This window comes from Gorilla gorilla, chromosome 7 (genome assembly GCF_029281585.2).
Source record: "Gorilla gorilla gorilla isolate KB3781 chromosome 7, NHGRI_mGorGor1-v2.1_pri, whole genome shotgun sequence".
Taxonomy (NCBI): domain Eukaryota; kingdom Metazoa; phylum Chordata; class Mammalia; order Primates; family Hominidae; genus Gorilla; species Gorilla gorilla.
The window spans coordinates 138,735,152-138,749,542 of NC_073231.2; the positions used below are offsets into that span (position 1 = coordinate 138,735,152).

General features: G+C 45.3%; 1 protein-coding gene across 7 annotated transcripts in view; it reads left to right on the top strand.

Moving 5' to 3' along the window:
- The first annotated feature begins 5,683 nt into the window (after positions 1–5,683).
- LOC101148708 (thyroglobulin) overlaps positions 5,684–14,391 on the top strand; it is a 218,394-nt gene continuing 209,686 nt past the window's right edge. The window contains exons 1-3 of one of the 7 annotated variants that reach the window (XM_063709519.1): positions 5,684–6,344; positions 8,411–8,560; positions 12,372–12,542. In XM_063709519.1, the coding sequence (XP_063565589.1) occupies positions 6,005–6,344; positions 8,411–8,560; positions 12,372–12,542 (661 nt within the window). In that variant the 5' untranslated portion in view covers positions 5,684–6,004. Of the gene's footprint in view, positions 6,384–8,410; positions 8,561–12,371; positions 12,543–14,391 lie in introns of all 7 variants that reach the window. The other 6 variants (XM_063709517.1, XM_063709516.1, XM_063709518.1 and 3 more) reach the window with 6 other exon arrangements.

Here is a 14,391-nt window from a genome sequence, read left to right on the forward strand (position 1 = left end):
TCAGTGGGCACAACTCAGCCACACTTAGGCTGGGAGGAGAGACCAGGCTGCATAACCAACATTGAGGAGCTGGTGGATGCTATAGGGGTTCGGAGATGTCCTGCTGAATATATGTATGGTGAAGACATTTGCAGAGTTGGCTAAAGTTGTTTCACCAGTGAAGTATGGTGACTGGGCTTTTGATGCATGGAGCCCTGCTCTTCCTCCACTTATACTTCTGTACACCATGTGACCAGGGCAGGTTATTTAACTTCTCTGAAAGTTGTTTTCCTCAGATGTGGAAAAGGGGGTCACTATTCCTTGACCCCCTGAAGTAGGGTTGGTGGAGGATTGAAGGAAGTAACATAAGCCAAGTTCTGGTTCCTGGTGTGGACCCAACAAAACTAGCTTTCTACTCTGTGTTCTTGAGCTGAAAGTGTCTGTCTTCTTGTAGGTGAAGACTTTTGGCACCCTGGTTTCCATTCCTGTCTGCAACAACTCCTCTGTGCAGGTGGGTTGTCTGACCAGGGAGCGTTTAGGAGTGAATGTTACATGGAAATCACGGCTTGAGGACATTCCAGTGGCTTCTCTTCCTGACTTACATGACATTGGTATGTTTTTCTGTGGTAGTACCTAGAATAAGCTATGCAGCCTCTCTGAGTCTCAGTTTTCTCATCTGCCAAATGGAGCTGGTGAAGAAGCCCATGATGTCTTCTTGTGAAGACTATGGGGAGAGCTAATTATTTAAAAACATATAATAATCAATAGACTTCTTGCCAATCATTTACTAGAGTTAAATAATGTCAACAAAGAGCCTGGTTCTGTGTCGTGAACATCTGCTAATACTTCTCTTGATTTTCTGCGTGCAGAGAGGTGAAACAGAATGTGTGAAGGGGATAGCAGAGTGGGCTGGGGAAGTCTTTATTGGTTTTTAACTTATGTCTCGTCTGTTTCCAATTGTAAAACGTTTCAGACCACTTACACCATTTAAAACAGGGCAGTCATGATATGGATGAGTCAACAGAGGAGAGAGAGAAGAATGGATTTTATGATACCTACTGTGGGCATGTGCCGTGTTCAGCTCTGAGCTTTCTGGTAGGGTAGGAAAGAGCCTGTACATTTCTGACCAGAGAATGGGAGGCAAGTCCGTTCTCTCTTCCACCATCCAGTGGCCAAAAATCCAGGGGCAGGATTGGCTGGAGTCTGCCCTCTGTTCTATGAGGAAGAACTTCTGGAAAACATTGCCAGGAAGGAGACTGCATCTCTGTCATTCACTAGTTCTCAGGATAATAATCCTCTAAATAATAATTCAGAAGAATTATGAATTCTCCAGGAGCCCCAGCATTGTGAATTAGGTGTCCCCTTCCATCTTTCTCCAAAGAGAGCCTGGATAATGTGGGTATGTTTGGAGCTGCAAAAACATGAGATGTTTGCTTGTTTCAATGGTGAGGCAGCGAGACTGTGATTGGAGACCATGGGCTGGCTCTACAGTAGCCTGTTACAGCCAAAATGTTTGCTATGTGCACGGATCTGCCCCAGCTCCTGGCATGGTGCTTGCCTGCTTTCTTCCTAGGAACTACTTATCATTTGACAACTGGAGACCTCTCGGTGTTTAGCTAAACACTGAGGCAGAAGGCCCTGTTGCCTCTTCAAGTCTTTGCTTTCTTTTTGAGTGGCCACTTCACACACATTCTCTCCTAGGACCCTTACCAATTGCAAAGAGAGCCATTCCCGAGCCATTTTTCAGATGGGAAAACTGAGGCTCAGAGGTGTTCAGTGCCTCAATGAGGGTTGAGGTGGATGAGTATCTGAATCTTGAACCTTAGACTAGTGACTGAAAACCTGATATCCTATGTTAATATGGGTTGCGTTGGTGCCACAGAAATGGCAAGAGCCAGGAAATCTGGGTTGGAGTCCCTACTTGTGCTTCTGATTCCTGGGTGACCCTGAGCCAGTTCATCATCCCCTTCTCTGGGCCTCAGTTCCTCCCTCTGTAAAATGAGACACCACATGATGCCTATGTCTCATTCCAGTCTGGATATTCTAGGCATCTCTGCCCTGCTTAATCCTCCCTGGCCCTAGCAGAGTACAGTGGGGGTGACCTCTACCTTATCCTGTGTCTTACAGAGAGAGCCTTGGTGGGCAAGGATCTCCTTGGGCGCTTCACAGATCTGATCCAGAGTGGCTCATTCCAGCTTCATCTGGACTCCAAGACGTTCCCAGCGGAAACCACCATCCGCTTCCTCCAAGGGGACCACTTTGGCACCTCTCCCAGGACATGGTTTGGGTGCTCGGAAGGATTCTACCAAGTCTTGACAAGTGAGGCCAGTCAGGACGGACTGGGATGCGGTAGGTCCACTCTCTCCCTGGATATCTCCTGTGGAGCCATGTGAGGCTTTAGGAAAGGCCACCTCAGCACTGGAGAGAGGCTACTCTGGACATCCAGGGCTGAGAACCATCCATTTAGTTAACGAGCAAAAGTTTTCAATCATCTACTGTGGATGGGTGTATAGTCTCCATCTGCTAGGTGGCATGGCAGAAGGAGGAGCCCCATATTAGCAGTGATTCTTCCTGTTGGTTATTGATAAGCTTGGACCCTGGGCCTGGCCTGCCCTGTCATTGTGATGAAGGCTAACATCCATTTGTATCCTGGGCGCACATTTCTCAGTCTGGCTGTGGCAATGTTACTCACCACAATTTCCAAATGGTCATTCATCAGCCCAGGGCTTTAAAACTCAGGGAAAATGGTTCCTGATTGAGGTTCACTTGAGTTGCTCTTGCCTCGCCTGTGAGTAGTTTGGGGGCCATTTTTAATGGGAAAGTGATGCAGATTCCTTTAATGGAAGTTGCATTAGTTTCCTGTTGCTACCATAGTAAATGACCAAAAATTTTGTGGCAGAAAACAATACAGATGTATTATCTTACATTTCTATAGGTTTGGATTACAATGCGGGCATCACTGGGCTAAAACCGAGCTGTTGGCAGGGCCTGCACTCCTCCCGGAGGCCCCTGGGGAAATCTGTTTCCTCACCTTTTCCACTTTCTTGAGGTTGTCTACATTTCTTGGCTGGTGGCTTCCTTTCTTGCTCACCAAACCAGCAACGTTTCAGCTCTCTGACCCCTCTTCCCTGGTCACATCTCCTCTGACTCTTTTACCTCCAAGGACCTTAGAACTACACACAGCTGCATGATTCAGGATACTCCCTAATTTTGAGGTCAGCCAATTAGCGACCTTAATTCCATCTACACAGGTAATTTCCCTTTGCCATGTAACCTAACATATTCACAGATTCTGAGGACTGGGATATGGATATCTTTGGGGGGAACTTTGTCATGTCTACCAGTAAAGATTCAAAGGTCTCCTGATGAGAAGCCTTCCTCCTGTGTGGGGTGAGATAGAAAGACATTTTTATGGAGCTAAAGAAAGAGAAGATGTTTCTCAGTTATTTTTTTCAATTATTTATGTTGGTCACAACATAAAAGCCAAATGGCCTTTCCTTTTCTGAAATCTGTGCCAAATTGTAAACTCCACATTGGATTTAAGATGCAGCTAAATCCTAACACAGAAAACAGAAAGACAACCACTTCCCACTAGCATTTATGGAGAATTCTGCAGTTCAAGTGCACCTGCACAAACATTTAACTCTCACAATAGCCCCTGGTGGCAGATCCTTTCCTCATTTGACAAAGAAGCTGGGGTTCAGATTAAATGAGATTGGGCATCTGTCATGCCTGTGGTGGAGCTGACACACAGGAGGGACTCTAGCTCACCTAACTGATTAATAGAGGACGAGTAAGCCCAGGTCCTCTGGGACCAGAGCCTGTGATCTTTCTTTCTATTCCATCAGAGCTGCCCAAACCAAGGGGACAAGAAACAGAAGCAGGAGTGGATGGTGCCACCCCAGGGTGGGTGAAATAGGGTTGCAGAGAGGGAGAGTCACATAGAGAGCACCTGCCCCATGTTCACAGACTTTATTGTGAAGAGCCCTTGGCTTCAACGCCAGATGCTGAACTAGCAGGGGTGTACTGGTGTGTGTGGTGTGTGTATGAGTGTGTGTGTGTGTGTGTGTATTGGTGTATGTGTGTGTTTGTGTGTGGTGTGTATACATGTGTCTGATGTACATATGCATATGTGTGAGTGTGTTTGTGTTTTTGTCCGTATGCATGTGTGTGATGTGTCTATGTGTGTATGCACATGCGTATGTTGTGTGTGTGCGTGTTGGGAGCAGGGGCTGCAGGAGCCTGCTTTTCATAGCTGCCCCAGGTGATGTACCACATGGGTCTGGAAGCAGCCCCAGGAGGCTCCTTGGCCTCAGGGGTGCCCTCTGCAGCCAGAGGAGGAGGTAAAGGGAAGGCAGAGAACCTGTGTTTACTCTGTGCCTTCAAGGAAGTTCTATCTCCTCTGAGTGTCTTCCTTTCCATCTCCCACAACACACAGGTAAAATAAGGGGGCTGGCCTAGAAACCTGGTTTCAAGATTCCTTCTAGGAAGCTCAATTATTAGTTCCTGTCAACAAGAAGATGGGAGGGGCCACTCAGCTCAACTTTGCCTGAAGGCGAAAGAGTAGGGCCTGGGAATCAGCAGCTGGTGTCAAGGCACGGGGCTTCCGAGGGCCCCTGTGGGAGCCACAGGATGGGGCGTAGGGAAGAGACTGCATGGGAGACCTTGCCCAGGACACACCTGGGCTGGAACAGGACTCAGCAAACCTTTCCTGTAAAGGGCCAGATGGCGATGTTTTAGACATTGGGGGCCATACGGTCTCTGTCTCAGTGACTCAGCTCAGCCATTGTGGGGAGAAACATATGGCTGTGTTCTAATAAAACTTTATTTACCACAACAGAAGGTGAGCTGAATTTGGCTCATGGACTGTGGTTTGCCAGTCTTGCTCTGAATAAACCTACACTCTATCTTCCAGCTGCTGCAGCCTTTAACTGACTCACAAAGACTTGTCAATCACACCACATGGCCCCATCCTCTTACTCCAAAGGGTTGGAAAGATCCAGAATGGAAGTCTCAAAAGCAGTACCAAAAGCCCTGAATTTTCTTCAGCATCAGTTCTAGTACCTGTCGCTCACTGAGTTTTTGATATTTGTGTGGCCTTACTAACATTTTACTGTCCAGAGACTCAGGTGTTATTAATTCCGTCTTATGCATGAGGAACCGAGGGGCCTATAGTGCTACACAGCTTCAGGAAACTGCTCTGTGAAGTCAGGTGGACCCGGGTTCGAGTCCTAGCTCCAACACTTTCTCATTGTGGATCCTGGAGAAAGTCCATTATTCTCACTAGACATCTTCTGAAAAATAGGGATAATAATACTTATTGCATGGGGTAATACCTACTGTTGTTTAGACAGCATGAAATAATGCAGAGCACAGCACTTAGTAAACTCTTGGCAAATGGTTTGTTGTGAAAATTGGCAGTGCTGAGATCTAAATCCAACTCTGTCTGCCTCCAAGTTCTTTGTTCTGTCCTCTGCATCACACGTCTCCCTTCTCAACAAGGAGGTTCTTGGTGAAATCACACGCTCTCATTTTTGTATCTATTCTTGTTGGCACTTTTCCCTTGAAAACATATCTGGGACACGGCCTTGATGTTACAAGGCAGAGCACTGTCCTGTGGCAATAAAGCAGGGTTCTCTGTGTCATCCTGGAGGAGGGCTAATCAGGATGGCCCTCTTGGAGGGCAGTGACTCAGAGGTCCAATAGGAAAGTCCATCACTCATGACTCATGTAGGCACAGCAGCCTTGATCCAGGGAATTGGTGATGGCCAGGGAGCAGAGACCTTATTTGCAGCCCTGATGGAGTTAGTTTTGTTCACCCTCTTGCCTCAAGGCCAGCCACATGGCTTCTCCTTGAAATTACCTGCCGGCAGCCTTCATAGCAGATTAGTTTATGAAGGAGAATAATTGAGAAATTGTCTATATTTTTCATATTCCATTCTGGATGATATTAACTTTCACTCATTCACTATAATTTCTTCTAATAGAGCTGGTTCCCTATGGATTTTTTTTTGCTGAATGAATTATGCCTGCCTGCCTACCTACCTTCCTTCCTTCCTTACTTCTTTCCTTCCTTCCTTCCTTCTTTCCCTCCCTCCCTCCCTCTCTCCTTCCTTCCTTCCTTCCCTTACTTCCTTTTTTTCTTCTTTCCTGTCATCCGTCCAAACTTTCAAAATATTATATGCCATGTTACACACTCAGGGAGGCAAAAAACAAAGCTCCACTCTCAAGGCACTCACAGCCTGGCTGGGGAGAGGTCAGTGAGTATTCACCTGGACCATCCTGTGAAGAAGCCTGTTACATCACAGCCAGGGTGGTCAGAGCAGGTGTGCTGGGGTTGGAAATGCTGGCAGAAGTCTTGAAAGGTGAGGAGGAATCGTTGCTCAGACAAGAGCAGACAGAAGGTAGTGCATGTTTGTGCATGTATATGTGTGTGTGTGTGTGTGTGTGTGTGTATACCTGTGCTGAGGGTGCTAAAGTGAAGAAGAACATTCCAGAAAGATTGGTATAAATGCAGGGAGTCAAGAAGTTGCTGACTCTTTGGAAACAGTGCTCATAATTTGTACAGCTGGGGAATGGGGTGTGTGGGAAACGTGACAGAAAGTGGGGCCAGAGAGACAGGGACAGGCCAGGAGAGGCCTTGGAGCACAGCAAGGGGAGTGGGCTGGAGATGGGACCATGGACGGATTTTTAAGCTGGAGAGAGAGAGGACCAGGTGTGGGCTTGAGCCACCTTCCGAAGGGGTGAAGGACATTTACGGTTCCTCACAGATGTCTTTCTTCAGCAGAAATGCGGCTGTCAATGTTGGGGGGTTTGTGGACAAGGGTTGGCAGGAGGGGTGTCCTGACCCTAAAGCTCTGTGAGACTCTCAAACTCATATAGGTATAACTGTCTTATTTTATTAGGCTGGTGCAAAAGTAATTACGGTTTTTGCAATTTTTTTTTTTTTTTAATTGCAAAAACCACAATTACTTTTGCGCCAGCTTAATATTAAGGAGGGGTCTGAGGCTAAAGGATTTTCCAGCGATTTTGAGGGATTTAACTGAGGGTCAGCTGGTGACCCTCAGCATTGGTGGCAGTGGACCCAATGGTCTTGAGAGAGCCCCTTCTCCTGAGGGAAGGTTGACAGTAAGGCAGCCGTGGTCTCATTCTGACTTAGAAACGTGCTCTTTTGGGTGGAAAAGACTTGACGTGAGAGAGGGAGAGAACCGGTGGGAGGAAACAGCGTGTGCATTCCCTGAGCACAGACGAGAGTCTGGGACCTGTGGGATCTGCAGCGGAAGTTAGGTTCTAGCTCTCTCATTTTTGCTAGTTGCCTGCACCTAGGCTTTTGGAGGCCGGGCAATGCAGGTTGGCCGAAAGGCTTTTGTTTTCCTTCAGCGGTGAATTTGGAGGCCACTTGAAAAAAGGCCACAGTTCTGGGGTTGAAATGCTAGAGATAATCATCACCAACTTGACTCATAGAAGTAATGAAACTCCACTCTCGGAGGGAGGATATTAATTGCTCTGGGCAGACCAAAAATCACACTGTTCAGTTTCCAAGATGTGGCTCGAGTTTCTAATTTACTCAGAAATGCCAACTACACACGTAGACCAGAGATAGTGGTTGCTAAATCAACATTGGCTCCATCTCAGCACGTCCCACTCATTGGTACTGACTTCTCTGCCAGAGGGAGGTGGCTGGATTGGTGGAAGGAACAAAGACTTTGGTTTGGAGATGAATGAATGGGGCTCAAATCTCACCTCTGACACCTCACTGCTTGGCCATCCTTAACCTTGAACCTCAGTTCTCTCTAGTCTTATATGGAGATGATAACTTCCTCATAGGGTTGTAACAAAAACAGATTAAAATATCTGCACTGTGCTTGGCATATTCTATAATTTAATTTCCCACTGCCCTTTGCTGAAAAGCATACAAAGAAGTCATGCATGGATGTCTGAGGCTCAGCTTTCTCAACTGTGAAATGGGGATAAAATACAGACTTTCCATGGGAGTGATGTGTTAATGTATGTAACAGGGTGATAGACTAAGTGCTGCCAGTATTGAGCAGGATTTTAGCTTCCACCTTCTACTGGGTAAAAGCTCACTTCTTCTGGAAGTTATTTGGCAAACTCTCAAGAACACAACTCTGAACCAAGAAACGAAGTAAAACAACTCCCCTCTTTATTTTACCCATATTTGAAATCCCTGTCTGACCCTCTCATCTCCTACAAGCATGTCACTTCCCAGACAGCAGGAAGCTCGCCTGACTTCTTCACAGCTGCTTCCCTGCTTCTTAGAGTCTGACACACAGTAGGTTCTCAGTGGACATTTGTTAAGTGAATGAGCTCTTGAACTGGTTTGAGGATTTTCTTTACCCTGTGTGTTCTGGGATTGTAACTGTGAAGCATGTGTCTTGATTTTTAACATCATTTCCCTGTTTTTTTCTAGTTAAGTGTCCTGAAGGAAGCTATTCCCAAGATGAGGAATGCATTCCTTGTCCTGTTGGATTCTACCAAGAACAGGCAGGGAGCTTGGCCTGTGTCCCATGTCCTGTGGGCAGAATGACCATTTCTGCCGGAGCTTTCAGCCAGACTCACTGTAAGTTCTGTGGGGTGCTTCTTTGAAAGAAAAGCCCTGCAATGAAATGGAACACAACAGCGTTTCCCAATCTCTGCACTATTGACATTTTGGGACAGATAATTCTTTGTGCAGGGTTGGCCTGTGCTTGGTAGGATATTTAGTAGCATTGGTAGCTCTCAGATGCCAGTAGCACCCCTCCCTAAGTTGTGACAGCCAAACATGTCTCCAGACATTGCCAAATGTCTCTTGGGTGGAAATGGCAGGGAGAGCAAAATTGCCTACCTGTGAGAACTATTGGGTACACAACATAATAATCAAAGGGGCCGCCATCTTTGAATACTTACCTACTGCCAGGCCCTGGGCCAGGCATTTTACCTGTGTTACCTCATTCAATGCTCCCAATACCTCTTCCAATATTAGTAGCCCAACTTCTACAGATAAGAAAGCTAAGACTCCAAGAAAAGAAAGTTAGTCAAAGTCACTCAGCTAATGGATGATGTAACTGGTCTTTGATCTTGGTTTTATCTGATTCTGAAACTTCTGATTTTTGTAAGTCAACCTTATCAGATTGAAAAATGGAAGATATTTTCCACCTATAGTCATTACTGCTACGTAGCTCATCTTCCTTCTCTGCTGCATGAATTTGCCAGGACCATATGTACGTGTGGCCTTCCCGTATGTCACGTGATTTCACTCGACCTACTTACTTAATAGTCCCCTGGGTATTGTTGGGTTTTTTTCCTAGCAAGGACCCATAACTTGCCTTGTTGTGCATCTCTTCTTGTTAGTCTGAAACTGTGTCAATGTGAAGGAAACTGTTGTGCTTATAATCTAAATAATTTCTAGAATTTTTAAAACAAGTCATCAGAAAAGATCAAGATACTTTCTTTGCTCAGGGCAGTTTCCTGGTCAGGAAAGCAGTAATAATAGAACAGTAATTCCAATAAAATAAAAGTAAAAGGAATTTTATAGGCTGAGAGTCTGGCATTCTTCCTGGAGAATAAACTCTTCACTGGGAAAATAGAGTGTCCTTGACATCTGGGCATAACCCTCAGTTTGTACACAGCGACTTGAGTACTTGTAGTTTGAGATGACTTGAAGTGCTATCAAAATACCAGAGAAGCACTTTCTTAAAAGAAGATTAATGTAGTGTGCTGAGCCTTGTTTACGGAGGGGATATGACAGAAATGGCAGGAATAGAGGACACAGGTTGAGGCTTGCACCAGCCAGACCAGGTTTGATCACCACTCTCCCTTCTTACTGGCACTGTGACCTAGACCAAGCTACCTTCCTCTTCTGAATGTCAGCTCCCTCCTGTATCGGATGGAGCCAATGATAACTCACTCACAGGGTGGTAATAAAGGGTGTCTTAGGTCAGGCTGCTATTGCAAATTACCATACACTGGGTTGCCTAAACAACACATTTATTTCACACAGTTCTACAGGCTGGAAGTCTGAGGTCAGGGTGCCCATATGATTGGGTTCTTGTTGAAGGCTCTCTTCCTGTTTATGTCCTCACATGGCCTTTGCTTAGTACATACGCAGAGAAAGAGAGAGAAAAATCTCCTGTCCTTCTCTTTCTAATAAGGGCATTAACAACATCATGGGAGCTGCACCCTCATGGCCTCAGTTAAACCTAGTTACTTTCTAAAGGCCTCACCTCCAAATACCATCACACTGGGGATTAGAGCTTCCATATATAAGTTTGGTAAGGGAGGGACACAAACAATCAGTCTGTAGCAAAGTGGAATCAAAATGTTTAGCATAAACAATAAGCATTTATTCCCCACCCATTTTGGGGGTGAGCATTGATTGCATTTTCATGCAGTAGTAGAGAGCTGTATTGAATCATTGCCATTCTCCCAAACATCTTCCCTGAGCAGTGAAAGAGATTTTAGTGAATGGTTCTCTAGGATCAAGGTTGGAGTCTGTGCTAAGGATCTGTTCATACCTAAGAAACTTCTCTATGACTCATTAACCCACATTGAATTACCAGGCCTGTGTTCTTAGATGGAATTGTACTGAAGAGAAGCACAGGGCAGAAGAGTCTGCCAAGTTTTAAATAATGCCAGATTACAATATTTCTTTGATTTCCTTTTGGTGTTAGGTTAGCTTTTAGAATCCCAACTCCTCTATATAGTTCAGGTCTCTATTATTGATCTTGCTTATACTTTTCTCCTACATTTTATAACTTAGCTGGTTCACTGGACCATGTTTGAGGTTCTGCTGATAACTCTTCAGCAGAAGTAGCTCTTCATTTACTTGTTTGTTTATTGATGTATTAACTCATGTATAGCATGCATGACACGCAAAGTATTCTATTTAAAAATAGCCTTTGTAACCTCCCACAAAAAAGGTCTTATTAATCAATGGTGAATCACATAACCAATAGTCTGGAAATATAGAAACTCAGATGTTATGAAATCTCTGGGCTGCCATAAAATATTATCTTTCACCTACTTCCCAGACCTGGAGAACCAAATGAAGGCATTCCCTTTTAATATCATTCATCCAAAATTTATTAAGTACCTGCTTTCTGCCAACTGTATAGGGGGTATATATTAAATAAAACAAGTAATGATAAAGTCCCTGTCCTCAAGGAGTTTAGAGTCTGACAGAGAAAAGAAACGTGTGAGCATATCCATGTGAGGTAATGAATAGTATAATGGAGGTACATATTAGATACTGTTATAGCAGCTTGTGAGAGGTCTTGAAGGACAAGGGGACATTAGCTAGGGGGCCTGGTGGAGAAAGGCCTTCTAGGAAGAAGAAACAGCTTGAACATGGATATAGAGGTATTCATCCATGGATTTGACTAGCATTTATTGATTTTGGACGGAAGCTTGTTTTGTGGGTCAGACACTGAGCAAGGCATTTGGTTACAATAATGAGCAAAACCATACCTGGTCTGTGCCTTTCTGGAACGTCTATCGAGTGGGAGGCAGGCAGTCATCAATCGTTCATTCACACAGGAAAATGGGAATTTTAACAGTGTGCCCTGCTGTGAAGGAGGGGTGTGGGTCCCTGGGATAGTGTGTAACATTTGGGCCTGACTGGGCTGGGACGTCCAGAGATGTCTTAGTCCATTTGGGCTGCTATAAGAAAATACCATAAACTGGGTGGCTTATAAACAGCAGAAATTTATTTCTCACAGTTCTGGAGACTGGGAAGTCCAAGATCAAGGTGTCAGCAGATTTGGTGTCTGATAAAGGTATCACAGATGGCGCCTCTCACTGTGCCCTCACATGCTGGAAGGAACAAATGAGCCCCCTTGGGCCTCTTTTAAAGGGTACAAATCTCATTCATGAGTGTTCCACTCTCATGATCTAGTCACCTCCCAAAGGCACCACCTGCTAATACTGTCACACTGGGCACTGGGTTGCCACATGTGAATTTTGGCAGGTGGCACCCATAGATTTAGACCATAGTAGGAAGGCTTTCCTGAGACAATGAGAATTGGGATGAAAACAGGTGAGTGGTGGAGAGTTCGCACAGCAAAGACTGGGGGAGCTGTGGGCCAGAAGAGGGCCCAGATGAGCAAAGCTTGTGTTGGAGCAAATGGTATCAGAGAGATTGGTGTATTCAGGGCATGGAAAGAAGCAGGTGGTGTGTGAAGCATGCGGTATGTGTACAGAACTTAGGGTGGGTGGCGGCCAAATCACAGGGGCCTTATTGATCAGAACAGTGGGGACACTGAAGAGTTTTAAGCTGGCATGTCTGAGTTAGATGTGTGACTTGGACACCTTGTCAATGACCGAGAGCCTGGGAGTAGGAGTCGGGGGATTCCAGAGGCCCATTATTGATGACTATGTCAATCTATTGGTTCTAGGTGTCACTGACTGTCAGAGGAACGAAGCAGGCCTGCAATGTGACCAGAATGGCCAGTATCGAGCCAGCCAGAAGGACAGGGGCAGTGGGAAGGCCTTCTGTGTGGACGGCGAGGGGCGGAGGCTGCCATGGTGGGAAACAGAGGCCCCACTTGAGGACTCACAGTGTTTGAGTAGGTGCTGGGGGTGAAATCAGTCATGGTTCCTGGGGACTGGGGAGTAGTCTCAAGGGCTTTTTAGAAAGGGAGAGAAGCTGGAGGTGCATTTGTCTCTAACTTTTTGTTTTGAAAAATTTTAATCTGTGTAGAAGTTGGAAGAACCGCAAAATGAACAAATACCCATCACCTAGATTCAAAAATTATTAACATTTCACTCTCTCTTTTTTGGAATCATTTGGTATGTAAATTCCAGATATCAGGAACCCTTACTTCTAAGTACTTCAGCATGCACAAGAGATGAATTTTTAATTAAAAGATCTGTGGAGGCCTCCATTCTTCTAGGCAGCTTGCCTTCACTAATCTAGTCAGCATTTCTTCCTCAGTAGGACGTTGTAGAGCAGCAGTCCCCAGCCTTTTTGGCATCAAGGATCAGTTTCATGGAAGACAATTTTTCCACAGACCAGAGGTGGCGGGGTGGGGATGGTTTCAGGATGATTCAAACACATTGCATCTATTGTGCATTTTATTTCTATTATTATTGCATTGTAATATATAATGAAATAATTATACAACTCACCATAACGTAGAATCAATGGGAGCCCTGAGCTTTTTTCCCTGCAACTAGATGGTCCCATTTGGGGGTGATGGGAGACAGTGGCAGATCATCAGGCATTAGATTCTCAAAGGAGCATGCAACCTAGATCCCTCACATGCACAGTTCACAATAGGGTTTGCACTCCTGTGAGAATCTAATGCTGCCACTGATCTGACAGGAGGCAGAGCTCAGGCAGTAATGCTCACTCTCCCAATGCTCACCTCCTGCTGCGTGGCCCAGTTCCTAACAGGCCATGGACTGGTACCAGTCTATGGCCCAGGGGTTGGGGACTTCTGTTGTAGAAGACTTGTGTGCCAGGCCTTGTTCCATATCTTAATTGCTGGGTGATCTAGAGCAAGTTGCTCAATCCCTCTGATCCTCAGTCTCCCCAGTGGCTTTCAGTCTATTTCCTGAATATCAACATGAACCTATAATGTCAACAAATATGTATTGAGCTCTACCCTGTACCACGTACGGTTCCTCAGTGAGATACTGGATAGGAAAGTCCCAGGTGAACCATCAGATATGCTACAATATATAGTGTGATGGGAACCAGAGGAACAGAAGAGAGGAGTATGTCCTGTGGGATCAGAAGTAGTTTAATCCCAGTGGTGCCTTTACTGGCTGTGTAGTCTTAGGCAAGTCACTCACCCTCAGCACTTACTTCGTCTGTAAAATGGAGACATCAGTTTCCACCGTTGTAAGAGTGTTGAGTGCCTTAGCAATGGCATTACCTACCAGCGGTAGTAAATGTCTCAGAATAAGAAGGCTCAGAAACAGTATTTGCTCTGTTTCCCCATCTGTTAAACTTGGAGGGAGGCTGAAACAGTCTGCAAGTTCCCTTAATCCTGATATCTTCTCAATCTTTACGACTCTGTTCCACCTTTCCCTGGAGCCACCTGCCTCTGCTTGAGGTCTTGTGGCTAACCTTTGCACACTTGACAAGCCCAAGCAAGCCAGTCTCTTAGTATTTCTGTGGAAGGAGAGGGCCTAACATACATGGGCTTACTGTGTGCCAGGTGTTTTATGTGTTTATCAAATTTGAATCCATGGTAGTCCTAAAAGGTAGATATTATTGCCAATATTTTAGCTGAGGAAACTGAGGCAAAGAATGTCCAAGCACTTCTCTTGGTTCCATAGTTAGGATAGAATATACCTAGAATTTGAATTGGTGTATGTCAAACTACCAAACCTTTGTATTCTTCATTCTACCAATTTGTTTCCACCTAGATTTACCTGCTTCCTCAATAAACATATCCTCACATGCAC